Raw genomic sequence first — 27,287 nt, forward strand, 5'->3', positions numbered from 1 at the left:
CTGACGTGAAGAGGAATTTTTTTCAAGTAGAGTTTTTTCGTATTTGATTACTTGGTTCAAAAACAAACTTTCTGCCACCGTTCGAGCAAACATCAAGGCACAAAGCAGCATTTACCCACCACCACCACCACCACCACGTGGAAAATGAGTTTCTCTTGATTTTATTGTTCTTTTAAAAAAATAGAAGTCCGTCTTTTCCCGATACAGGTTAGAATGTTCCCATGGTAACGAACTGGGCACCAGAAATTAATTCTCTGTTGAATTTCAAAAGCACTTGAAAAGTTCTATTTTCAACTCAAGGATATTTCTGCTATTCTCTTGGAAAAATAACTTAGCAACAAAGGGTGGTTAAGCTGCGCGCATGCTCCCAAATTCACGTGTTCTTTTTAACTTGCCTCCAAAAGTGTGAGCCAACCGTTCACGACGGGCAGGGCTGAGCACATACTCCGTCCACGTGAAAATCCCGTGTTTGTGTCTTCTTTCACAAGGAAGCTTCCAACAACAATCCTGTGGTTCAATCCTATGTGGAGGCCACCATGGTTACTTTATCATGGCTTTGAACGAAGTTCTGTTCTTAGGGGCTGTACTCATAAGGCCACGCCACCCCAATGACCGTCAGGGGAGGTCACCCCCAGGGCCAGGGCACAAGTTCCAGGAAACCCAACGATCGGGAACGATCTAAAGAAGATACAGATGTTTCCATCGCCCTCGTCCACACAAGATCGCCTCTGAAACACAAGCACAGCTCCCAACGCCTCAGTGAGAGGCAGAGTGAGTCCCAGAGGTACGCTACACCATAGTGTGTTTTTTTTAAAAAAAAGGCACGTGCCTATCCTACTCTTCTCTCTTAGACACAATTTCAGTACACAGACCCTTCTGGTGCCACAGAGCACGGAGATTTTCTTATGGAAGACAGCCTGGGCCTGAGATGGGCTCACATCCCATTTTTAAGGCAATTCCAGTCATTAAAAAAACACCCCCAAATCCTTCAACACTCAGGTCAGTTCAAAATGATGGGGTGGCCTCAGCATCCACACCACGGAGCCCTGTCCAGAGGGTCCGGTTTGTCCCTGTCGATTTGCAACGCACTGGCAAGGAGGCTGGGGAGGAGGAGACAACCTTTCACGGGGACAGCTACCAGGGGCCATAGGCGATGGCCTCAGCGGCTAGGGTGACTGTTTGCTCGTAGTTCTTAAACTAACTTAAACAAAGCAAAAACCTAGTTTAAGGAGGGAAAGAAAAGCAACAACTCCCACACAGACACACCAGGGGCTTCGGCTTCCGTGGATTTCCTAAAGCAACATCTTGACTACACCCTGGGCTGACGGCAGCGACGGTGAGGAAATATTTGAAGGCGGCTTCCCAAATTCCAGGCGTTTTCCCAACCTTCGGACAGAGCAAACCAAATTAGGCGGACATTACAGCTGTCACAGACTGGCTAACATCAGGGCCCACAAAGTTCTAAGAGTAAAGAGAGTCAGGAGCAGGGTCTCCCTGGGTGTCAACTTTCTCTCCTGCGAAACGAAGAAAAGGACACTGGCCATCGAGCTCGCACATTCCCGAGGCCACACAAAAAGCCCAGTCACACCAGACCCACTAAAAACACCCTCTTCGACGGGGTCAGAAGTCACGTGCGCAACGTGGAAAACGACTCTTTGTTCCCCATCATCTCTCTGTCTGCCCCACACCTACCCAAGTTACTTGGCTCGGGGTCCAGGAACATGGCGACGCAGCTTAGGAAATCAACCCATCCAGAAGCTGTCCTGATTTTCCTCAAGTAAGAAAATACCCAAAGCTGTCAGAGTCTGAGTTGTGCTTTCCCATCAGGTTACTGGAATCTAGTCTGGCTGGAATGGAGTCCCTGTTTCCTGAGGTTCTAAAGATTTTTTTTTTTTTTTTCTTTTTAAGGAAAAAGAAATCCTCCTCTAGGGGAAACAGAGAAGCTTTTGAAGCTCAAGTCCCAAACAAGTGTTTCATACAGGACATTCTCACAGCATGACCAGGAGCTGGGGCTGCAGATTCGAGTAATAAAAACGAGCCTCTTCCTGGCCATTCGCCCTTAACCTTCACCGGAAGACACCACCTCACTGCGTCCCAAGGGGGTGGAGGGTTAAGGTTCATTGACCTGATCCTCCAACTTTTACAAAATGGCTATCGGTCAGGGGTGAGAGGCTCCCCCCAGGAGCGGACAGCTAAAAAGGTACTGACCCTTTGTCACCTAGAGGCACGCCGCTGCTGCTTGGCTGTCTCTCGCCACCGCCATCTCTGTGTTTGCTCCCCCGCCCCGAGGCCGGGCCGCTTGTTCGGTTTGGGGACTGATCGTACACGAAGTTCCGGCAGGATGCAAGTTTGGACTCCAGCGCCTGCATAGAAACGTGCTTTCATCTTTCAGGTTCAAGAGCAGACCTCCCCTGTCCCCAGAGCCTGTACACAGACAATAACCTCAAACGGGGGTTCTCGAACTGTGTTGTAGGGCGCGAGTTCCAAGAGTGGGGCCCTGAAGGAACCCCGCGTGCATCCGCCCTTTAGAGCCACTGGCCTAAGACAGTTAGGAGCTTCCTGGAAAATCACCAGCCCTGCCAATGATCCAGTTCTGCCTATGGGAAACGTGAAATCAACTTTCGGGATGATCTACTCTTTTGTTTACCTTTATCAAACGTGCACAGAGTGGCTTGTGTGGGAGGACTGTGCCTTGTTGGAAAGAGACCCCATAAAAACCAAGAGAGCGTTGAGACCGCCCCAGGCTTATCTATACTCTAACTGTGCAAAACATTTAAAGAGAAACATGTTTACAGAACAGAAAACCAGAAAACCAAAATCTCAAAGTAAAAACACGAGAAAAGAGTCGCAAGCTTCTATGAAGGCGCAGCTCTGACTACATACATTCTGGCTGACGACAGGCTGGCAGGAGTTAAATCATGTGATTCGCCAGGCATCATTTTAAAAAACACAAGCAACAGCTACACAAAATACCTGTGTTATTTCTTAAGCGCACACAAAAAATCTTTCCCTGTAGTGAAAGTAAAACCTCAAGTCGAGTTCTTTGCTCTAGCCCTTTGAGATGTTGTCTTTGACTCCCTCATTTAAAAGGCAAAGAACTTTCAAATGTTTCTCAGTTTTCTTAAATTAAGAAAAACATCACAGACACCAGCCAGCTTTCCCGAATTCCAAGGAAAAATGGCAGGGGAAGAAAGATATGCACAGAGGTCAAAGGGCTGATGGAGTCAGAGCTCTGGGTGTTAGTCAACAACAAAGCCCACAGGAGCTCAAATGACGCTAGGGGACGCTACGGGACGCTCTGTTACAGGGGAAAGGAACCAGTAAAGTCGCCCCTCTCAGGTATCCTGAAACACAGGCAAGGAACCACACCAAACCCGGGAAGGCGGCGGTCTTACCCCTACTTTCCGCAGCAGGTCTCCCACAATGTTGAGGGCCGATATCCGGGCTGCGGGCGTGAGGGGGGTCCCACCCGTGGAGTCATCCAGACCTGGGTGTGCAAAGGGAGCACATATAAGAGCGATCCCCAGTCTAAGTCGGTGCACTCATGTCCCTACATGTGGAACCCTGGTGAGGGGGCAGGGAGGCTAATCCCCATGCTCTGATCCTGGATGCTGCCCGTTTCACTCAAAAGTTAACTAACACGCGAGGAGTCTATGGGATGACCGACCTTTTGCAGCCTTACAATGACTGTATTAACTGTTCACCTTTACACGTTACTCTTTTAAATCAAAATCCAAACAAGTCTTCTTGAAATTCTATGAATTCCATACAGTTAATGAACATGAATAGCATCCAAGCAAACCACATCTGGAAGGGTCTTAACTCTCCAGAGCCTCTCTCCTCCAAGCAGGAGCCGGGGACCAGAGGCACCAGGATCACTGGAGTGCTGGTTAGGGCGCAGGATCTCGGGTCCCGCCCAGACCCGCTCAATCTCAGGTGCATTTGAACGAGATGCCCCGCTGAGTCATGTGCATACTAAAGTGTGGAAAACACTGCTCTAGATGGGCATTCTGGAAATCTCACCAGTCTCTTCATCCCAGGGGATGAGCCTAGGGATATGGCAGGAACAGGGAATGTGAGCTCTGGAGCCAGCTGGCCTGAGTCTGAATCTCAGCTCTGCTATTTACCGCCCATATGACTTGAGGCGAGCTACTTTCCTCAGGGCCTCAGTCTCCTCATCTGTCAAATGGGGACGGCACCTGGGCCAGTGCTAAGAATTCAGTGAAGTCACACGTATGCAAAGCACTTTAAGCACAGCGGCTAACTAGCCCACATGGAGCACTAGTAGCTGCCTAACTGTTATTTCCTATTAAGCAGCCTGATAACAGCCTCTGTGAATCAGCAGAGGAGCTGGGGCAAAATCTCCCATTTCTCGTTGTTGGGTTTTTTGTTTTTTTTTTTTTTTTAACCATGCACCCCAGGCTACACCAGCTCCAGTTCTAGACACACGTCTCACTAGACCCACGAAACGTTTTCTAAATTTTTTATCTGATCACTGGAATTTTAAATTTAGGAGTTCACGTTCAACGAGAGGATTTCTGGCTTCTGATGAAGAACGGAAAGGTCCGCTAATGCTGGGCCCACATGTCACGGGGTGGGAGCACAGTGGCAGCCACCCCTGGGAAGAAGCTTCCATTGTCCGGCTCACCGCAGACTCCACCGCTCCCTACTGCCTCACACCCGAGCTCTTCCAGTTTGTCTCAAAGCTCTGCCCCTCTGAGCACCCAGTTTGCTCCCTGCAGCACAGCCAGTGCCAGTACCTCCCTGACCCAGCACCCTACCCGTGGGAGAGCTTGGTGAAACAAGGCAAATACCCCTGACTGCCGTTCTCTTACCACGTCTGAACGTCCCCGGTGTGTTTAAGCTGGCGCTGGGTCCCCGGTGAGCTATGGGGGTGGACGGCACGGAGCCCGTGGCCTGCACAGCTGTGTCTGTCTTGTTGGCCTCCACCGAGTTGGGCATGGGCGTCCTGGGTTTCTCCTGCTTCTGCTGCACAGCCAATTCCTGCCGCAAATCTGAGCCAGGACAAGGATTCAGATTAAGCCTTTGCTTCAGGAGACGGGGCAAAGGGAGGGTCGACAGTAGACACTGGTCACGGAAAAGAAGCACCAGAATGAAAACCCATGGGCGGAAACCCTCAGGGGAGTGAAACCCACAGGACCTTGCCTAGCAGGCTTGTGAAACTACACGATTTTGTAATAAAACCAAAAAGGTTTAGGGGCGCCTGGCTGGTTCAGCAGGTAGAACATGTGACTCTTTTTTTTTTTTAATGTTTTGTTTATTTTTAATACAGAGAGCGAGCATGAGTGTGGAGGGGCAGAGAGAGAGGGAGACACAGAATCCAAAGTGGGTTCCAGGCTCTGAACCATGAGCACGGAGCCCAACGCGGGGCTTGAACTCACAAACTGTGAGATCATGACCTGAGCCAAAGCTGGAAGCTTAACCAACTGAGCCACCCAGGTGCTCCTAGAACGTGTGACTCTTGATCTCAGGGTTGTGAGTTCAAGCCCCATGACGGGCATGGAGCCTACTTAAAAATAAAAACAAAACAAAAACAAAAAGGTTTAAAATTTTTGAAAAACTATGGCATTGATAGATACACTAATGCTTTACTTGCTTCAAGATATTTCCAGCTCAACAGGGTATACAGCATACTAAGGGAAAAGACACTTTCCCCACCAACCCCCATATGGGCCTCCTGACTCATTATCACTATAATATGGGGGAGATATTTTCAATCCTTTTTTCTCTGCGTTTTCAGATGTACAGTTTATCTATTATCTATTAAGCGTATGTTAGGAATAATTCTTACTAAGTGTAAACAGAAACACGTTTACAGTCTACGATTTATCTTCCTTCAACGGTAGGTCTTAATCTAGCCATATTCACATCTATACCTTATTTGTTTTAACAACTGTTTAACGTTACATAAAATAAAATGAATCTCTGTCATTTATTTAACCACTGCAGAACTACCTTTCAGACCTGCAGGTTTCTTCTTTTTAATCCCCCTTCTACTGGCTATACATTAGAAACTAAATTAGTGTTATGAACAATTAATTGGGATGTTCAAGAAGTTCTTCTGCACCCAGATCTACCCCAGAACTGCAAATTTCCACGGAGCAAATGCTGATGGGAATTCAGAGCTGGAAACCACTGCCTCGGCTGCCATCAGGTCAGAGAAACAATGGGCTAGCTAGCAATTCCATCAAGACTTTTCTCCCCACAAAACTCTTACACTCCTGCTGAACAAAAAGCCAGTGGTGATTTGAATACCCACAGAGGGTCTTTACAGGGTCAGACATCTGACAATTCTTACCATGGGGCGGGGACAAGGCCTGCCCAGTGTGGTTCTATGCCCTCTGACTAGGACAGGTCACAGATTTCCAGCAAAGGTAATACTGGGCAACATTGTAGGAGAAGCTGTTCTCAGGTAGGGAGAGGGGAAAACACCGGTCAGGGCACACAGAAAAAAGCCAAGTCTTCCTGACCTCTGGCTTCATCTTTCAGGCGCTGAACAGATTCGAGAAGATTCTCCTTCTCATCAAGTTCACTCTCCAGGAAGGCATTTCTCTCAATGGCTTGATTCAAACGCTGCTCAAAGTCCTCCAGAGACATGATCGTGGCCCTGGTAAGAGAAAAGCAAAGTTGTCCCGGAGAGCAAACAGTGGCATCCATGTGGTGCCTACAGAACAGGGAGATGAGAAAGGGCAGACACAGGGGGCATGAGTCCCAGCATGGGCACCTCCTGGACACCACAGACTTGAGCAAGCATCTTAACCTTCTGGGACCCAGGCTGTTCACCTGCAGAAGGAGAATCATCTTAGCTCTTGAGGTACACAAAGCCGTCCTGAGGATTAAGTGAGAAATGTCCATACGGCACTTAGCAAAGGGCCAGCACCTTATTTAGGACAACATACAGGGTCCAAATGCCAGGAAAGGAAACTCCCATCTCCTCCTGGAGACTCAAAATGCAAATCAGTGTTCCGAATACCCTACTAAAATAAAATTGTACTGTTTTTAAGGTTTTTTATTTATGTATTTTTTTTTTTTAAGAGAGAGAATGCAAGCAGGGGAAGGGGCAGGGGAGGTGGGGGGAGGGAGGGAGGGAGGGAGGGAGGGAGGGAGAGAGAGAGAGAGAGAGAATCCCAAGCAGGCCCCACGCTCAGCACAGAGCCCAACACAGAGCTCAATCCCACGACTCCGGGATCATGGCCTCAGCCAAAATCAAGAGTTGGATGCTCAACTGACTGAGACACCCAGGAGCCCCAAGTTTTTTTTAAATATAAAACTTGAGTATTCCAGAACTTTATTCATTCTATAATAATGACAGGGGCCTCACCTCTATCTCATCTGATTTTAACACCCAAATGTTCAGCATTTGGCAAAAATGTGAATACATATATAGAGGGAGAGAGAGAGAGAGCGCACACGAGAGTGAGAAATGTAAGAAAGAAATGTAAGAAAAGAAAGAAAACCCAGGCTAACAGCTGTTTAAACCCTGCCCTGCCACTGTGACTGATCGACTAGAGAGAGATCAGAGAACTTGACAGTAATGAATACATCAGACAAAGCTCCAAGAAAAATGACAAATTCTCAATATTTTCAATCCACATCAACAAATATATAAAAGGTCTCCTAGAAATGAGAAACAACCAGCAACCCAAGTTTAAAAAAAAAAAAAAGGCAAAGTTCAGAGAAAAAGAAACAGAAATCATTCTTAAATATATGAGAAGGAATCTATGTCACGCATAATTCAGAAATGTATCCACTGGGCCCTGACTAGATTGGCAGAAATCTGAAGTCTGAAAACCACTCTGTGTGGAAAACAGGACACATAGCTGCTGGGAATGTAAAGCGATGTAACTACAGAGAGAACAATCGGGCAACAACTATCAAAATCACACATGCGTCTATCCCTTTACCCTGCAATTTCACTTCTGGGGATTTATTCTCCAGATAAACATCTGTGCAAGCAGTGTTCATCATTCATCACAGCAATGCTGATCACCGCACAAGAATGCAAATGTAGCAGCTATCCATCCACAGGGGACTGGACAAATAAAGTATTATGTATTATGCAATACCAACCATACAATAGGATATTATGCACTTGGGGGGAAAAAAAGAACAAAGAATTCTCTGTGTCCTGATACAGAAAGATCCCCAAGATCTACTGTTGTATGAAAGAAGATGTACAACAGCGTGTATAGAATGCTGTTGGGGAGGAGAGTAGGGATAACACCAATTTCTATTTTTATTTGCCTGAATTTGCATAAAAAACTCTACCCTTTGTGTATTATTTTTCAACCACGTGAATGGTAGACTGGCTCCCATGAGAAGTGGTCCCAATTCTCCCTCCCTTCTTGCATCCACATCCTTGCCATGGCCTGTGAGTGGAATGTACTTTCCCAGCTCTGGACTTGGGCCACATGACTTGCTTTGATCAACGAAATCTGGGTGGACTTTGCATCTTCATAAGTTTTCTGCCTACAGCTCCAGTGATGGAATCCACCCTACATGGGAGCCCCAAATTCTCTTCCCACGTCTCTGGCTAACACTGGGACCATGCATCTGCACAGCGGCCTTGAAGCAGCCCTGAGGTAACCTATATGGTTAGAATTAGCAGAAAAAGACTTTAAAGTAGTTTCTTTAGCTATGCTCAAGGATATAAAGAGAAACCACAGTAGAGGAATGGAAATTACTATTTTTTTTTTTTTTTTAGAGGAAATTCTAGAACTGAAAATACAATCTCTAAAAGCTCTATTGGAATTGGCTTATCAGCAGACTGGAGAGAAAGGTGCAGCGAACTTGAAACTAGATCAACAGAAATTATCCAATTTGAAGAACCGAAAGAAAAAATATTAGAGGAAAAAAATAATAAAAGGACCAGATCCTCAGAGACCTGTGTGGCAATTATCAAAATGACTGATGTGTGTAGTTGGGGTCCCAGAAGGACAGAGGACAGAGAGAATGGGCCAGCGCAAATCTTTGAGAAATCATGACCCAAGTGAAATCTGTCAAGAGAGATTTACAGACTAAAGAAGCCCAGCAAATCCCTGTCAAGATAAATACATATAGGGGCGCCTGGTTGGCTCAGCCAAAGAGCATCCAACTGTTGATCTCAGGGTCACCAGTTTGAGCCCCACATTGGGTATTGAGAATTACTGAAGGAAATGAAAAAAATCTATTCTGGTTAAATCCAACACTTAAAAAAAAAAAAGACACATGTATATAAAACTGAGGCACATCATAATCAAACTGCTGCAAACAAAAAATCAAGAGAAAAATCTGAGAGCAGCTAGGAAAAAAAACACATTATATACTGGGGAGTGACCACTCAAATGACCACTAACTTCTGACCTAAAGCAAGGAAACCAGAAAAACAGTGGAAGAACCCACCGAAAGAAAAAAAACACAACAGTTGTCAACCCAGAATTCTACATCCAGTGGACAAGAATGAAGGCAGGGGTGCCTGGGGGGACTCAGTCGGTTAAGCACCTGACTTCAGCTCAGGTCATGATCTCATGGTTCACGAGTTAGAGCCCCGCATCGGGTTCTGTGCTGACTGTGCGGGGTCTGCTTGGGATTCTCTCCCTCCCTTTCTCTCTGCTCCTCCCCCACTCTCTCTAAAACAAATAAACCTAAAAAAAAAGAAGAACACAATGAAGGCAAAAGACACTTGGAGATAAACTAAAACAAGGAGACTTCACCATCAGCAGACCTTTGCTATAAGAAATCTTAAGGGAAAGGGCGCCTGGGTGGCTCAGTTAAGCGTCTAACTTTCAGCTCAGGTCACGATCTTGTGGTTCGTGAGTTACAGCCCGACATCGGGCTCTGTGCACACAGCTCAGAGCCTGGAGCTTCTTCAGATTCTGTGTCTCGCTCTCTCTCTGCCCCTCCCCACTCATGCTCTGTCTCTGCCTGTCAAAAATAAATATACATTAAAAAAAAAAATTAAAAAAAAAAAAAGAGAAATCCTAAGGGAACTTCTTCAAGCCCCAAGGGAGGGGATACCAGAGGGAAATCCAGATCCTCAGGAAGGAATGAACCCAAAATGGTAAATATGTGGGTAAATATAAAAGGCTATCTTTTGGGGCGCCTGGGTGGCGCAGTCGGTTAAGCGTCCGACTTCAGCCAGGTCACGATCTCACGGTCCGTGAGTTCGAGCCCCGCATCGGGCTCTGGGCTGATGGCTCAGAGCCTGGAGCCTGTTTCCGATTCTGTGTCTCCCTCTCTCTCTGCCCCTCCCCCGTTCATGCTCTGTCTCTCTCTGTCCCAAAAATAAATAAACGTTGAAAAAAAAATTAAAAAAAAAAATAAATAAATAAATAAAAAAAAATAAAAGGCTATCTTTTTACTCTCTTCATTTCTTTAAAATATACTTGGCTTTTTAGGGGCACCTGGGTGGCTCGGTCGACTTCAGCTCAGGTCATGATCTCACCCTTCCTGAGTTTGAGCCCCGAGCTATGCTGACAGCTCAGAGCCTGGAGCCTGCCTTCGATTCTGGGTCTCTCTCGGCCCCTCCCCCACTAATGCTCTGTCTCTCTTTCAAAACTAAACAAACATTAAACAAATTTTTTTTAATAAAATAAAATACACTTGGCTTTTTAAAGCCAAATCGATAGCTACGCATTTCAGAATCTACAGCATTTGTAGACACAGCAGTATTACAAGTATAGCATAAAGTTCAAGGATGGTAAAAATCAAACTGTAAGGTTGCAAGGCTGTTGCATTTTACTTGAAGTGGTACAGTGAAGTTATCCTAAAGCAACCGCTAAAAAGTAACACAGGGGCCTGTGGGGGCAACACAAAGCTTCCCCATCTTAACAAGAGTGTGGGTCGCGGGAGCGTATATGCCATTTGCCCAAACTGATGGAACCTGTACGCTAAAAATCTGTGCATGCCACTATATGCAATGTATATCTAATTTTTAATGTGTTTCCATTAAAAAAAAGGGGGGGGCTGGCACAGAGTAGTTTTTCAATAAATTTTAGTTATCATTGGTAGTATTCTGCTCAGCAACAGAATGTCAGTTTACAAAATACCGTTCTTCGGGGGCGCCTCGGTGGTTCAGTTGGTTGAGCACCCTACATCGGCTCAGGTTGGGGGCGCCTGGGTGGTTCAGTTGGTTGAGCACCCTACATCGGCTCAGGTCACGATCTCACAGTTTGTGTGTTCGAGCCCCACATCGGGCTCTCTGCTGTTAGAGGTGGAGCCCACTTTGGATCTTTGTCCCCCTCTGCCTGCCCCTCCCCTGTTCGTACTCTCAAAACTACATAAACATTTGCAAAGAAATACTGTTCTTTGAACACGCTTACCTTAGGGCGGTAATGAGCACATGTGTGCCTTTCTGCCTGGAATGTTCTCACCTCATACTCTTCCCCTGGGTCATGCATATACATCCCCCTGGTCTTAGCCTAACTGCCACTTCCACTGGGAAGCCTTGCCTGACATTTACCCACTGATGGTGTAACTTCTGTGTCCACTTAAGCACCCCCATCGCACCTGAACTTGCAGCACTTACTGCTGTCATCAGGTTGCACTGATGTGTCTTTTGTCTGTCTCCTGGACGGTCACTGGCTTGGTGTGGCTCACGGCTGAATCCTCTAGACTCAACACGGTGCTTGGCACCCACGTGCTGGGAGCCAACAGCAGAGAAAAAAGGCTCCCAAACCCGTTTCTCCTTCCCGACGTACCGTTTTGCTCTTTCCAAGTCATCGTTGGCTTGCTCCAGCTCTCTGATGTATTTCTGAAGTTGATCCTTGATTGCTTTGGTCTGGGCGAGGTCATCCTCTAAGGCTGAGATCTGCCGGTGGCCTTCAGAGTGCTGCGTTTCAAACTTGTCCTGAAGATCAAAATCGACACTGAGTGTGTGATTTAAGACTTCTGATAAGCTATGTTTATCTCCCTTCCCTGGCATTGCCTTAAAATACCGAGGATTACTCCTGGACTGTGCCCACTCCTGTTGTCATGGGCGCTGTTGCTTCTAGCTCATGAGCATCCGTACCTCCCCGTGTGCACAGCCCGTCAGCGCCCTGATTTCTTTAAGGGATTTAGCTCCTCCTTAGTATAGGATCTTTATGGGGTCATTCTTCCTATCACTCCCCAAGGTGGCTCCAGACAGCCTCGTGGCCACCCACCACAACCAGGGGACAAGCCTAACCTCAGTCAGTAGAACCTTCTCTCCACAGACACGGACTCTGAAGCAAAGGAGGGCAGATGGCAAGAACGGGGCCACCGCTCAAAGCTCTTATGTACCAAGTACTTCCTGCCTCCCAGCCCACTAGCACCTTGCACCACCCTGCCCCCTCCCAAATTTGGTCCCTGCAGCCTCTGGGTAAGAAGCCCCCAACGATCTTCAAAGCCATCATTTTGTTCAAGGGCATCCACACAGCCACAGAAAACCACATAAATGTCTCCAAGCAACATCCACAGGGCAATACAGATCCACCTCACATGACATCCCTGGATTACATGTAAGGAATCACAACAGCTTTGGTTGCTGCTGCCTCGTAACAAGAGCAAAAAACCATGTGCTTAGTTTGATAACTGTTCTAACTTTATGTCGAGACTCCGCGTGTAGCATGGGGGTTTGAAAGGGATTTGGGGACCTTTGGGGGAGGAAGGGAAGAAGGGAGGGAAGCAAGGAAGCAAGGGAAGGGAAGCAAAGGAAGGAAGCAAACAAAAAAACCCCACAACCTGTTACTTATCACCAAAAGTAGCTTAGTGTGATTTGACTAGTGCTTTCCAAGGAAGGGAACAGTCAACTGCAGCAGCTAACATTCATCGCATGCTTACTGTGGGCCAGCTTCTGGGCTCAGGACCGTGCTTACGATGCCTCGCTGAATGCCATTTCGGAGATGTGAACGGAGCCTACCCCATTAGCCCCAAGTCAACTGGTAGCAAATGCCTGAGCCTAGATCCAACCTGGGCCACTGGGGCTTGTGCTTTTCCTTTTTTCGCCTTTTTTTTTTTTTTAATGTTTGTTTATTTTTGAGAGAGAAAAAGAGACAGAGACAGAGCATGAGTAGGGGAAAGGACAGACAGAGGGAGACACAGAATCTGAAACAGGGTCCAGGCTCCGAGCTGTCAGGCCAGAGCCCGATGCGGGACTCAAACTCACAAACTGCAAGATCATGACCTGAGCTGAAGTCAGACGCTTCACAGACCGAGCCACCCAGGCGCCCTGGGGCTTATGCTTTTAAGGAAACTGTGCTAACGGCACCACTTACTTCAGCTCTGGTCATGGTCTCGAGGTCCATGGGTTTGACCCCTGTGTTCGGCTCTGTGCTGACAGCTTGTGGCCTGGAGCCTGCTTTGGATTCAGTGTCTCCCTCTCTCTCTCCCTTCCCCCGCTCACACTCTCTCAAAATAATAAACAAACAAAAAAATTAAGAACAAAAAACCAAAGAAACAACTATGCTAAAGTGTCCTCAACCATTTCATTACAGGTCACATAGGTGTACACACACACACACACACACACACACACACACACACACATATATTCTGCTCTGGCTCCTTTCCCAAATTACCTTCCTTCACCAAACACCCTTACTGCTTTCCCTTCATCTACACACAAAAGAAAACACTTCCCATAGGAAAGGCCCAAAGTCAAACTGGGAAGTTTGAAAAACAGTCAAACTCTTCTGGACTCAATTGAGTCAACAAAGGCGTTGCTAGAAACAGTCTGGATGCACCGGGAGAATGACACAATGGTGCCCAGGCCAGAGAGGTGTGGCGAGAGCCCTGTGAAAGACACACTCCCGCAGAACAAGCAGATTATTTACAGGGTGAGGACACGGAGGCCATTCCACATCCTCACGCTGTCCGGTCCCCTCTGATACTCTGTTTCCTGGCCAGTCCCCTCTGATAGTGTCTCCTGGCCGCAGCAGAGGAAGCATCCCCGCTCAGTCAAGGAGGGGCAGACCAAGACCCACACAGGGGCCAATTCCCAGGCCTGGCTCTCACGGCCTCACAACCTTTATTTGTGTGCATCTCCAAATAAAACAGGAAGGCATGGGATCCTAGGTCATTAACCTAAATTCAAGCACAGGTTCAAGAAGATGCAGTTAACGGGCCTCTCCACCAGCATTCAGATTCAAATGATGTCCTTTGAACTTGCAGACATGAAAAGCTGTTGCTAAATGTTGCGCTTTCATTTGGCGCTAATTATTATAAGCGGTCAGTTGATGGAGCCATCAACAGACGCTCTGTTTGATCCCTTACAGGCTTTTACATTCAACTTGTGATGAATAAGCCAGTTGTCAAGAAGTCTGACACAGCCGAATACATTCCCCTTAGGTGACTGACAAATAGGTGCTGGTGGCAGTTTTTATTTACTTATTTTTTTAAAGTAATCTCTACACCCAACGTGGGGGTCGAATTCACTACTCCAAGATGAAGGGTTGCACCCTCAGGGCGCCTGGGGGGCTCAGCTGGTTAAGTGTCCGACTCTTGATTTCGGCTCAGGTCGTGATCTCAAGGTTTTTGAGTTCAAGCCCCACGTCAGGCTTTGTGCCAACAGTGTGGAACCTGCTTAGGTTCCCCTTCCCCTCTCAAAAAATAAGTAATTTTTTTTTTTTAGTTTATTTAAGACTCGTATGCTCTTACTCGACTGAGCCAGCCAAGTACCCCAAGGCAAGTAAGTATTCTTCATTCCAAGGTATTTCTATTGCTTCTCCTACTCTATGCTCCGTGCCTCATGCATCTGTCATGTGGCTGTCATAAAAATGTCTTCTTGAAGGGGGCTTCTTGAAGTCGGTTGAGTGTCCGACTTCAGCTCAGGTCACGATCTTGCGGTCTGTGGGTTCAAGCCCCGCGTCAGGCTCTGTGCTGACAGCTCAGAGCCTGGAGCCTGCTTCGGATTCTGTGTCTTCCTCTCTCTCTGCCCCTCCCCTGCTCATACTGTGTCTCTCTCTCTCTGTCAAAAATAAATAAAACATTAAAAAAAAATTAAAAAAAAAAAACAAAACAAAACGGCTTCCGCAGGTTCAAGGGCTCAGTCTTGAAACAATTACTTCATCATTGCTCAGTATTAGTCTGCCTCCGTGGAGGGCCTTGTTCCTTCTCCCAACTGTCATTTATGCTGCTGCTGATCTTCCCTGCACACGGCTTCCCACCCCGAGTCCCCTTCAGGCTAAGAGCTATAGTGATCCCTCAGTGCTCATGGCAGGGGTCAAATACTAATGCCTGTAGGGGCCAGGCTGTTTTGAGTTGTGTGGGCCAGGTGTAGGCATCAAGCAAGGGACACTCATTCCTCAGTGTCAGAGACAGAGGTGGGGGACCGTAGTGGGGACTGGGATGGACTGGTGAGCACTCAACCATTACTTGGCTTTTCGCTGCCGGGGAAAAATGCAGGCCTGGTATGGCCAGATCCGCTGATGCTCAAAGGAAGTCAGAAATCCCAATTTTTATAGGAAGCCTCGCAACTTTGAATACCGAGGTCAAACATTTAAAAAAAAACACTACAGATGTAAGTTTTACTATCAAAAGAACGAACTATACACAAAACCTCAACTCTAGCTAACACTAACACGCCGAAGTATTTACAGGGAGGTAAACAGGTATCTGCAAACCACTTTGAAATGCAACAGAAAAGTAGACCGAGGGAGGGATAGCTAGGTAATAAGAATCAAGTACGGCAGAGGTTACTGGTAGAGCACAGGTGGTGGATGTACAGACGTGTGCTGGAAAATTCTTTCAACCTGGCTGTGTGCATGGAAGCTTTCAAAATATACAGAATAAAGAGCCATTGAAGGCTGAGCAAAAACCGTGCATGTGCCAGAATGACCTGTAGATGGCCAGCTTGGGGTCTGCGGTCTACAACATACAACTTGCACTCCACAGCTCAGCTTCTGAGGACTTCAGGGTCTTTCCTCCGCCCCTCCCCATCCCTCAATCCCCAGTCCATTTGTTGGCCCCGCTGTTTCCCATGAACTCACAAAGCCAGGATTCCCAGGTCTGCTTGACATCTGTTCTCGTCTGTGTCTGTGGAAGGTCCAGATTAGCTCTTCCTTAACCCCTCTGCCCCGATCTGCTGGCCACACAAACACAGACGCACACACCCTCTTCTCACCTTCAAACACCAACTCAAATCCCTCCCAGCAGCTGTGTCTCCATTGCATACAGACCTTTCTGTGTGAAGGATCTCTTGGTCAGTACTACGTCACGGAGTATCTTTTCCCTAGGTGCTTTTGGGAGTTAGGTTTGTCTTCCCCACAAAGCTGCCAGAAGGCTGGGAGCACACCTTCCACTATCCACCACACCTCCCCTAGCAGCTCGTCAAAATTTACATGGTGAGCTTTACTAAAAAAAAAAAAAAAAAAAAAGACAGGCAGACATGCCTGTGTCCCCCCACCACAGACTTACTGAGACCAGGACTCTCACGGCGGGGGTGGGTGCAGGCCTGATACTTACGAAGCTTGCCGGGTGATCCTGCTTATCAGTGAGGGCTGAGAAACTCAGTCTCCGGGGCACAGTGTTAGCGATTATCTGCTAAGCCCTATAGCATGTCCAAAAGGTAGTCTTTACCCTTTAGACCAGTGGTTTTCCAGATACGTGGCAATGTCCGAAGATATTTTTGGTTGTCATAATCTGGGGCAGAAGGAGCTACTGACATCCACTGGATGCAGACCAGGGATGCTGTTAAACATCCTACAGTGTGGGGTGCCTGGGTGGCTCCCAACTCTTGATCTTGGCTCAGGCCCTGATATCTCATAGTCATGGATGGAGCCCCACATCAGGCTCTGTACTGGCAGTGTGGAGCCTGCTTGGGATTCTCTCTCTCCCTCTCTGCTCCTCCCCTGTTCTCTCTCTCAAAATAAATAAATAAACTTGAAAGGAAAAAACAACAACAAAGAAACCATGGGTAGCCTGGGTGGCTCAGTCAGTTAAGTGTCTGACTTCGGCTCAGGTCGTGAGCTCATGGTTAGTGAGTTTGACTCCCGTGTCGGGCTCTGTGCTGACAGCTCAGAGACTGGAGCCTGCTTTGGATTTTGTGTCTCCCTTTCTCTGTCCCTCCCCTGCGCCTACTCACACTCTTTCTGTCTCTCCCTCTCAAAAATAAACATTAAAAAATTTTTTTAAACAAAAAAACCCCCCACAAACATCCTAGTGTAAAACTCAGCCCCCTATGGGCACCTGTGTGGCTCAGTCGGTTGGGCGACTGACTTCACTCAGGTCATGATCTCACAGATTGTGAGTTTGAGCCCCATGTCAGGCTCTGTGCTGATAGCTCAGAGCCTGGAGTCTGCTTCAGATTCTGCGTCTCCCTCTCTCTCTCTCTGCCCCTCTCCCACTCACGTTCTGTCTCTCTCCTTCAAAAATAAACATTAAAAAAAAAAAATTTAAAAAACAAACAAACAACCAACTCAGCCCCCTAAACTGAAAATGACCTGACCTCAAATGTCAGCAGCGTCCAGGCTGAGAAACCTGGTCTCGACTGGCTCTGTCCGACAGAACTTTCTGTAATGATGGAAATATCCTGCACCACTCTGTCCAGTAATGATACCCACTAGACATGCGGCTGTCGTGTAGTTGAAACGTCGCTGGTATAACCAAGGAGTTAAATTTGTCCCTATTTTACTTTAACTTAAACATCAGTAGGCATCTAGGGGCTATCATACCCCCGATCAGCAAATCTAGTGACACTCCATCCTCTCAAAACGTTTTCTTTTGCAGGCCTTGTGGGACTGCGGTAGACACCCAAGAATGGGCCACAGGGACACCTGTGTGATATGCTCCCACAGAGCTCTGCCCATGGGGGGCAAACAAGGGTTCCACCACCACATCCGCCCAGCAGGCCTAGGGGTGGGAGGGAGCCCGGGGCTGGCCGCGGCCCCTCGCAAGGCAGGGCTCCCTTGTCCAGGCGCACACCCCACACCCCACACCTGCTGCCCGTTTCCTCTCACCTTGATGGTTTCTAGCTCCAGGCGAAGGCGATTATTTTCCGACAGGAGGTCCCTGTTCCTGGTTTCAATCTGTTGCAGCTGCGTCTCCAGTTCGGCTTCATACTCGCGGCTTCCCTCCTGGAACTCTCGCAGCTCCTCTTGGGTATTTTCGGCCCTACAGAATTGCCGGCCGTGTCAGGGGAAGCATTTATCGAGCACTTAGAGCTACTGAGGGTTATGCATGGATTAGCTCTTCACTCAACTGAAGCGGAAGCGGAAACTATCACTGACCTCACTTTACAGATAAAGCCAGGCTCAGACAGGCCGACTGACCTGCCTCAAGGTCACACGGGTCAGAGGCAGACCTCAGGCCTGAACCCAGGGGTGCCTGACTCCAAAGCCCATTCACGCTTCACTCATTCTTTCACCATATATATATATTTTTTAACTCAACGTGTGGAAAGTATTCGTGGGATTGCACACCCTCTGCAGATTGACTTTTACGTAGAAACCGGACCTAAGTACTTCCTTGTCCCACTGGAAGGGGGACAAACACCCAATTCCAGCTTTTCAGTCCTTAAAAGTCAAGCAACACTTTTTTTTTTCGGTTTTAAATGCTAAGCCTGAATTATCTTTAAGTCGAATTAAGAGTAAGGAAGGGGCGCCTGGGTGGCGCAGTCGGTTAAGCGTCCGACTTCAGCCAGGTCACGATCTCGCGGTCCGTGAGTTCGAGCCCCGCGTCAGGCTCTGGGCTGATGGCTCAGAGCCTGGAGCCTGTTTCCGATTCTGTGTCTCCCTCTCTCTGCCCCTCCCCCGTTCATGCTCTGTCTCTCTCTGTCCCCCAAAAAAATAAATAAACGTTGAAAAAAAAAATTAAAAAAAAAAAAAGTAAGGAAATTAGGGGTGCTGGGTGGCACAGTTAAGTGTCCTACTTTGGTTCAGGTCATGATCTCCTGGCTCGTGAGTTCGAGCCCTGCGGCAGGCCTGGAGCCTGCTTTGCATTCTGTCCCCCCCTCTCTCTGCCCCTCCCCTGCTTGTACGCTCTCTCTCTCTCTCAAATATAAACATTAAAAAAAAAAATTAGAGGGGCGCCTGGGTGGCTCAGTCGGTTGGGCGTCCGACTTTGGCTCGGGTCATGATCTTGCGGTCCGTGGGTTCGGGCCCCGCGTCGGGCTCTGTGCTGACGGCTCGGAGCCTGGAGCCTGTTTCAGATGCTGTGTCTCCCTCTTTCTCTGACCCTCCCCTGTTCATACTCTCTATCTCAAAAATAAACAAATGTTAAAAAAAATTAAAAATAAATAAATAAATAAATAAATAAATAAATAAAATTAGGGAATTAGAGGGACTGGAATAAGACCTCCCTACGAAGAGTGTAAGAGCCCACAAGAAATAAAAAGAAGAAATGCTGAACACACACTCTCCTCCCAAATATGGACGCAGAATCACTTCTTTCAAATTTAAAATCTGCTGGGAAGGAACACGGTGGTTTGCTTGGGACCACAGGCTTTGGTGCTCACATCCTAGGCCTGCTCCTTACTGGCCGTGTGACCTTGGTGGACACATTACTTGCCTTCCCTGAGGCTCAGCTTCCTCATCTGTAAAATGAGGTGACAACTGTTTCCTCACAGGGCCGTTTTGAGATTTAATGGAGAGAATGTATGTCAAGTCCTTCGTAGTGCTTGTGGCCTAAGAGCGACAAAATCGATGGCTGCTGCCACGGTGATGGGGAGAAAAAGCAAGGTGGACTTAGGAAGACTGACCTCTGCTTGTAGGTCATGGCCAGATCTTTCCAGTAGCTTGCTTCTTCCTCCTCAGAGCTGAAAGTCTTTCCCGAGTCCTCCATTGTGGAAACAGAGGAAGGGGTCACTCTTCTTGCAGCATGGTGTCTGGGAGAGAAAAGCTTTAAAATTATTTGCATATCTGGTTCAACAGCAGATGTTTATAAATTTTTTTTAATACTTATTCATTTTTAAGAGAGACAGACAGAATGAGCACACAGGAGGGCCCGAGGAAGGGGCACAGAATCCGAAGCAGGCTCCAGGCTCCGAGCTGTCAGCACAGAGGCCAACATGGGGCTTGAACTCCCCAGCCACGAGATCATGACCCAAGCCAAACTCGGACGCTTAACCCAATAGTGGATCTTTAAGAGGGAGGAAAAAAAAAATTCCTGAATTTTATGTCGGGTTAAATGATAAAACATTGCCAAAACTTGACATCAAAGGCAGACAAAATCCAGCCCACCCACAGGAAACATTCCACAAATAGACAAAACTACCAAGATTTTATTTACTTCATTCGAGGAGGGGCAAGGAAAAAAAAAAAAAAGGAGCTGAGGACATCTCCCAGGGTTCCAGCTTAGACACCCGGTGCCCCCACCATCCTCATCACCAGAGACAAATCCTAAGAGAAGGAATGTCTTTGAGGAGGAGGATAAGGAGCCCAGTTTGGGACACTTCGGGTTTGAGAAGCCTGTGGCACATCTAGAAACAACAGTGGATCTGAGACTCTGGGGCGAACCCTGGGCTGACACAAATTTGAGAGTCCTGAGCCTGTAGCTGCTTCTTCCCTTTATCCTGTGATGGAACCGCCAGACAATCTAGGGAGGACTATTTATGGAACTCTGAGGAATGCCAATGTTTGCCTGGTAGGCAAAGAAAGAAACAGCAGTCAAAGGAGACAGCGGAGAAACAGAGGCAAGAACCAGACGGTGAGCTGTCCTGGGAGGACGTGCCGTCTAGGGGAAAGGAGGGAATGTTCCCCAGTATCCACGACGCAACAGAGAAGCTAAGATAAGGGCTGGAAAATATCCAGGAGACTTCGCGAAAGAAATGTCGGTCACCGGTGACGTGGGCAAGAGTAGTTTCAACACAGAGGAGGAGGGAGGAGGAATAAACGGGGTGGAATTACCGGGAGGCAAAGAAGAGGAAGTAGAGGGAATTTTGGAGAAGTGGGTGTGAGAAGACAAATGGGAGGGGAGCTAGAGGGTAGGGGGTGGGAACGGGGCCTTGGCTCTGAGGGCTCAGAGAAATGCAGGAGAGGCTAGAGCACAGATCTTTCCCAACAGCTGTCAGGTCACAGACTCCCTGCTGATAGAGCCTCTCCGTGCAAAAGCTTATTCCCTGAACTTATGTAAGGCTCTGAACTTGTCAAAAATGCAAATGAGAGGTCTCCAAGGTCCCTTCCTTCCCTCCAGGGAGCTCTCGGTCTGGTGTGTGTCCTTCAGGACCAAAGAATGAATGCAACCCCTCACTCCACAAGACATAGCAAGCTGTATTTTTGACTACAAACATGAATCATTCAGCTAAATAAGTTAGTGTTGGCATGGACAAAATCACCAACTTCTGGATCCCTGGTTAAAAAAAAAAAATCAAACAATCATAATTCTATTTGAGTGCAGCACTTCTTGATAAATAGATTTGTTAGTACCAATATTCACATCTTCTTCGTAATTTCTCTCCCTTCCCTATTCCAGGGACAACATGCTTGTTCCCCACCCCACTCCCACGCCCTTTTGGGGAACAGAGTCTGTCTGAAAGCTTGATGGAAGCACAGAAGCTGGGTAGAACAGAATGCTGTTCATTCGTCGTTGTCTTTTTTTTCCAGTCCAGCATTTTTTGTTTCATCTTTCTGTAACAACACCCTTATCTTGGGGAAACCAACCCTATGCTCATTCCAGAGTGATTCAGATGTACTAGATTGACTCAGTATCAGCATCTGGGAGGAGGCACATGATGGAATGGATGTCTCCATCATCAGCCTAATCTCTGCTGAGCCAATGATAGGGGTGGGCCTAACCCAAACTAGGTCAGTGATTGGTTCACAGGTGGTCCCAACCCCAACTGAGCCAAAGACAGGGGTGGGCCTAACCCAAGCAGGGCCAATCAGTGTCCAGGCATAGGGCTTTTGCAGAGCCAACGAGAAACACACTCTCCGTGTTAACTAATCTTATTGTGGTAATCGGCTCCCAATATATGCATGTATCCACACGTCATGCTGCACTAACAGGGGCGCCTGGGTGGCTCAGTCGGTTAAGCGTCCAACTCTTGGTTTTGGCTCAGGTCATGAGCTCATGGTTGGTGGTTCTGAGCCTTGTATCAAGCTTCACGCTAACAGTACAGAGCCTGCCTGGGATTCTCTCTCAAAATAAATAAACTTTAAAAAAAAGAAAAAACCAAATCATCATGCCTTAAACTTACACAACGTTATACATCAATTATATCTCCATAGAGCTGGGAGGAACAAAGACAGACATTCTTTCCACTAGGGTAAGGCAGTAGGAGGTAAGCCTGGAGTTGTCCGTGGTCATTCCTCCACCACAAAGGAGGGGTCGGCCAGAGAATGAAGCCAAAACCGAGGAAAGCAAGGCCAACAGGTGGAGACACTGGGTCCTGATGACATCATTTGAACACCTGGACCCAGTCATACCTGATTTAAGGTTATGACAGATGACCAACTCCCTTTCTTGAATGTACCACTTAGGGTTGGATTGCTGCCCCAAGAATCCTAATGAAGGTAAGTAGTGAACGATCTTGTTCATTGGAAGTAAAAGGAATAGAGCAGCTGGAGTGTAAATGACAGTAATTAACGTGGCAATGGGTGAGGGTAAACTTAGGTCTGGTAGGTACTCCCTGCTAGAGCCCGAAGCTCTAATAAGCCCAGATCTCATCTAATACCAAGGCACAAACCAGTGCCGACAATGTCAAGAGCCCGCGCGAGTGAGCACCGTGTGGCCACTGATCATCTTACTGAGGACAGTCTCAAATGCGTGGCACGGGGGTCTGTATAGTAGGGCAAGAAAGTGAGGAACAAGGAACAATGGATGTAGGCGGACTTTTCCCGCTGTTTGGAAAAACAACATGTCCAATATTCAATGTAATTAGTTCATGCATACTTCTCTAAACGTTCTCTACCTCAGACCCCAATCATTAGCTTACGTTCAAGCTACGTTGCCTTCTTTCTGTTCCTTGAACATACCTCGCTTGCTCCCACCTCAGGGCCTTTGCACTTGTTATTCTCTGCCTGGAATGCTTCTCCCTCAGATCTATGCCCAGGTGTCCCTGTTATCATTCAGATCTCAGCTGAACCGCCTTCCCCGAAGAGACCTTATTTTGATGCCCCACCTAATACCCCCTCCAGCCCTTCTCTCTTATATTAACCTCTGCTTTCTATCATCATTTTGAGTTTTGTTTTTGTTCATCTTCCGCCACGGGAATACCAGTTGTTGAGCACAAGGGCCTTCCCTGTCTTGCTTTTTTTATCCCAATGCCTAGAAGAGTGCCTGTCATGTAACAGGCACTCAATAAATGCTTGTGGAATGGTAGTAGCACGAAGAGGATGTCAGGTGAAGGAAAGGCAGGAAGCCAGAAAGCTCTCAAGACCAATTTATGGCTGACATCTGTAAATCCTTAAGATGCTCGTTAGGATGGGGAAAGCTCCACTCTCCCTCAGCACCTGAGTGGCATCTCTTTAGCGGGAAGGATCTGGGGGAGAAGATACCACGTTGGAAACTACCCCCTTCCCGGGTTTACGTGACAAGTATCTCATACTGGAGTTTAATAACCTTCATCCTGAACTCTTATGACAGATGAGTTTTAGGGAGAAAAAGCTTCCTAAAACATTTACTGTAGCCGGTGAGAACTAAAACTGAATCCTCAGGAAGGGACTTTGAGATGTTTTAAGAGGTATTTCCACTGTGAGAGGCTCTAATTACAACCATGCTGATGGGAAAGCTCTGGTTTTGTTTTTTATTAAAAAAAAAATTTAATGTTTTGTTTCTTTTTGAGAGAGAGACAGAGCACCAGCAGGGGAGGGGCTGAGAGACAGGGAGACAAGGAATCTGAAGCAGGCTCCAAGCTGTCAGCACAGAGCCTGATAAGGGGCTCGAATCCACGAACTGCAAGATCATGACCTGAGCCCAGGTCGGACGCTTCACCTACTGAGCCAGCCAGGTGCCCCTGGTTTTGGACTTCAGGGCGAGGGCAGGGGAAGCTAAGCAGAGACCTGAGCTCCTACCGGAGCCTGCACAATCTGTAACTAATTCAACTCAAGGACCAAAACCACAGGCCTGGCATTTCAACCAGAAACCCCTGCACTGGAATAACAATCCTTAGGGAAGAGGAAAAACATGTTATAGAGGAAGAAGTAACAGCTGAACCTCACTTTGCTATGCAATAACGATCTTAAAAAGAGGTATGATTTTCGAAACGTCTCACATTCTAATGCGCATTATTCTTTGCCATGGAAAGCAAGTAAGAGGACTCGCAAAGACTTCCTTCTCCCGGCATAATTTCCTCAAGTGTATCACCAGCTTCCATTAGCCGTGTGCTGGGCACCTAGGAAGTTATCTTCAAGTTTATGCTCTTTCAGCCGTTCGACTGCAAGAATCAGTAAGTCAGTCTCTTGGGTTCTTAGGACCAGGAACTGGAGCAGAGACACGGCATACCTTGGCCATCTCCACAGGCAGGAGCCAATGGCAGTGGCACCCCAAACCCAAGTGCAAGTTGGGGGAGGGTGTTGTCTTTGAATCCCAGTTCAAGATCTCCTTGGGGTTGCAAACAGGCTAATGAGAGGTCAGATTCACCCGTTTCATCTGGCCCACACAGTCTTTTAAAAGGCGCTGTGGCAGGCAGCTGTTAACGCTGGGTCTCAGTATATACAACTCTGTAGCCACTAGCTTAAAAAATGAGCGAGTGCTCCTGCCTTTCTTCCTTTTGTGCTACAAGTGTTACAGGCCTTCTGCCTCCCGGCTTGTGCTCTCAACACACCATCGTGCCACCGTGTCCCAGCAGCTCTGTGGACAAACCTAATGGGCACCTCAAAAGTATATGCTACAGTATGCAAGGAGGAACAAGCTGGGAGCAAGAAGCTAGAAAAGCATACATTCTCTACTTGGCATCGCTTAGATCTCCTACTCCTACAAAAATGTGTTTCCGCAAGCTGAAAACATACTTGAGACACACATACCTTTGATTTCAAAACCCTAGAAAACACAAAGCAATGTCCCTTGGCTCTCCTCTCAGCGAAGAAAGCCAGCACAGCTGGTCAGGAGCAAAATACATGTATAGACTATCAAGAAGTAACTCGCCGCCCTTCACCCCAGCCTCAAATCCTTCCCAATCAAAACACACAGAAGAGCCGAAGGGAAAGGGAGGGAGGCAAAGACACTGCCAGACGTCAGCACGTGCTTCCCCAGCTTCTGGCGGGGCAGGGGGGTGACGTGGGCTCTGCATTTTGCAGAAGTGGCATCACTGGGGCAACACCAGTCAAGAGTCAGCAAGTCTGGCTTCGGTCTCTGTGCTTTCAAAGTCTATAATGATCTTCCTACAAAAATACTCAGATAGGCATGCAAGGACATATACTCGAGGGTGCACGCCATCATCCACTGATGTGGAAAACTGGAGAAACTCAACTGTCAACAGGGGACTTCCTGGAAAATTACGCAGTTGTTAAGAATCATACGAACTAATATGGAAGAAAGTTCATGCTACGTTAAGAAAGGGTGCCTGTTTTGTTTATAAATGTATCTCGCTCTCTCTGCATACATGAAAAGGGTCTGGAAGCTTGTACCAGACGGGGTAAAGCAGGCAAAGAGATCAGAGCCTGTAACTGACACACTGCTAAATACATTGATTTTTATGGTAAGCATATATTGCCTTTGAAATTTTAAAAAGCTTAAACTGGGATCAAAAAAATAGAACGGCTGTTGTTCCAGGATAATTTTATTCTACTGAATCAAGATGCCAAGGGAAGAACTTTCCCTACTGTGGCTTCTCTCTCCACCCCTTCTCAAACATTTCCAAACACCTATTAAGTGCCAGGCGCTGCTGGGACAGGCAGAGACGAAGCACCCACGTCAGGTCTAGGTGCAAACAGTACTAGCTGCCGACACAAACCTTCTGCATGCAGCCCCACTCGCGTTAGGAAAGTATCTGGTAAGGAAAGGGAGTGTAATCTCCCTGGGCTCACACATTTCAACGCGAAAGAACACACTTTGGAAACAAAAATAACATCCTAAGAGAATCACCCAAGTTAAGAAACTAATATCCGAAATGAGAGAATAAAATATGCCAAGGAGAGGCCTCTGAGACCTCAAGGATCTAATGCTACACGAGTGACACACTAAGAGGAAAGATTTAAGTTTCAATCCCGATTGAATACCAGGGTGGTGGTGGGGGCAGAAAAGTGGCTCTGGGAGCCACTGGGATCCAATTGCTCTTCAAAGAACCCTACCCATGTCCTAAAATGCCATCCTATCCAAGAATACAGAAAACAAAACCAGCATAGAAAATGACAAAGTTCTGCCCAGTGCACGCTGTAAAAGGCCATTTCTTTAGAAAGGAAGTTAAAAGGGGCCTCGAGGCTAAAAGTAGAAAGAGGCACAACCTGGTACAAACCCTGGACAAAGAAATCAGGGAAGCTCAGACCCTCAGGAGGCAGAGAACTTGAGATGACTGGAGAAGATAAGGTAGCTTCCCAAGGTGATGGCGGGATTTCCCACGACCTCGGAGAGGCAGGTGAGCCCCACGACTGCATTCAAACTGTAGAATAAGCGTTTTCATCCTTTATCCAATCCTTCCCCTAAGTGCTGTCAGGGGAAATCTGAACCTTCCCGCAGCAGAGATCTGAGAAAAGCAGAGGGAAGGAGGCTGTTCCAAACACGTTCCCGAAGACAGGGAGATGCCAAGGAGGGGGGAGGTTTTTGGAAAGAGGCCTGCAGTGAGGGTGGAAGTAGCAAGGGGCAGTGGACGAGAGCGGGGAGGAGGAGGGACGAGAAGGAGGGGGGGGAGTTTGGGGCAGCAGGAAGAAAGGAGGTGGCGAGGACTGAGAAAAGGCCGAAAACAGCGAGAAGAGAGACTAGGGGAGTCAAAGGGCAGCCTACGGTGGGGGTGAGAGGAGGGTTGGAGGGCAAAGGAGCCGGGCAGCGGGGACTGGGGACGAGGAGGAGAGCAGGTCGGAGAGAGGCCAGCGCTAGAAGAGAAAGGAAGCTGGCAAAGGCGAGAGGTGGGCGCCGAGGACACAAAGGTGGGAAGGCACAAAGTTAGCAAGGGAGGCTCCAGAGAGCGGGACTTTTGAGCCCAGCGCCCGGGAAGCGCGGAGCGCGGGCAGCCGGGAAGCGACGGGAAAGCGAGGGGCGCGGCAGGTTCCCTGCAAGGCGGCTCCTGGGAGTCCCGAGAGCGCGGCGGGCGCCAGGGCAGGCGGAAGAGTTTCCCGGCGGTGGCGGCGGTCCCGGGACGGCCCCCACCCCCGGCCACCGCAGCCCCGAACTTACCCGGGCTTGGTTCGCGAGGACGGGCGGCGGCGGCAGCAGCAGACTGCGCTGCCCCGGCCTCTAGCCACCGCCACCGCCCCCGCGCTCGCGGCGGGCGGCGTCCATTGGCTGCCGCGCCGCGGGAC

At 48.0% G+C, this 27,287-nt stretch overlaps 1 protein-coding gene across 4 annotated transcripts; it reads right to left on the reverse strand.

Annotated features, from left to right (window-relative positions):
• Window positions 1-145: 145 nt before the first annotated feature.
• Window positions 146-27,272, reverse strand: NDE1 (nudE neurodevelopment protein 1). Of its 4 annotated transcripts, none has more exons than XM_025916864.2 (10): window positions 27,163-27,272; window positions 19,655-19,780; window positions 17,916-18,069; window positions 11,700-11,848; window positions 6,492-6,628; window positions 4,836-5,015; window positions 3,396-3,487; window positions 2,209-2,363; window positions 1,693-1,763; window positions 146-1,386 (listed from the first exon to the last, which is right to left on the reverse strand). In XM_025916864.2, exons 2-10 carry the CDS (start codon window positions 19,735-19,737, stop codon window positions 1,310-1,312), a joined length of 1,098 nt encoding a protein of 365 aa, XP_025772649.2. In that variant the 5' UTR covers window positions 19,738-19,780; window positions 27,163-27,272; the 3' UTR covers window positions 146-1,309. The 4 variants fall into 4 exon arrangements, with proteins under 4 accessions (XP_025772649.2, XP_086549130.1, XP_086549131.1 ...); XM_086693004.1 differs by having other exon boundaries at window positions 146-1,514; XM_086693005.1 differs by lacking the exon at window positions 1,693-1,763.
• Window positions 27,273-27,287: the final 15 nt, after the last annotated feature.

The sequence above is a fragment of the Puma concolor genome, chromosome E3, assembly GCF_028749965.1.
Source record: "Puma concolor isolate L17-30 chromosome E3, mPumCon1.1.hap2, whole genome shotgun sequence".
In the NCBI taxonomy this organism is placed as follows: domain Eukaryota; kingdom Metazoa; phylum Chordata; class Mammalia; order Carnivora; family Felidae; genus Puma; species Puma concolor.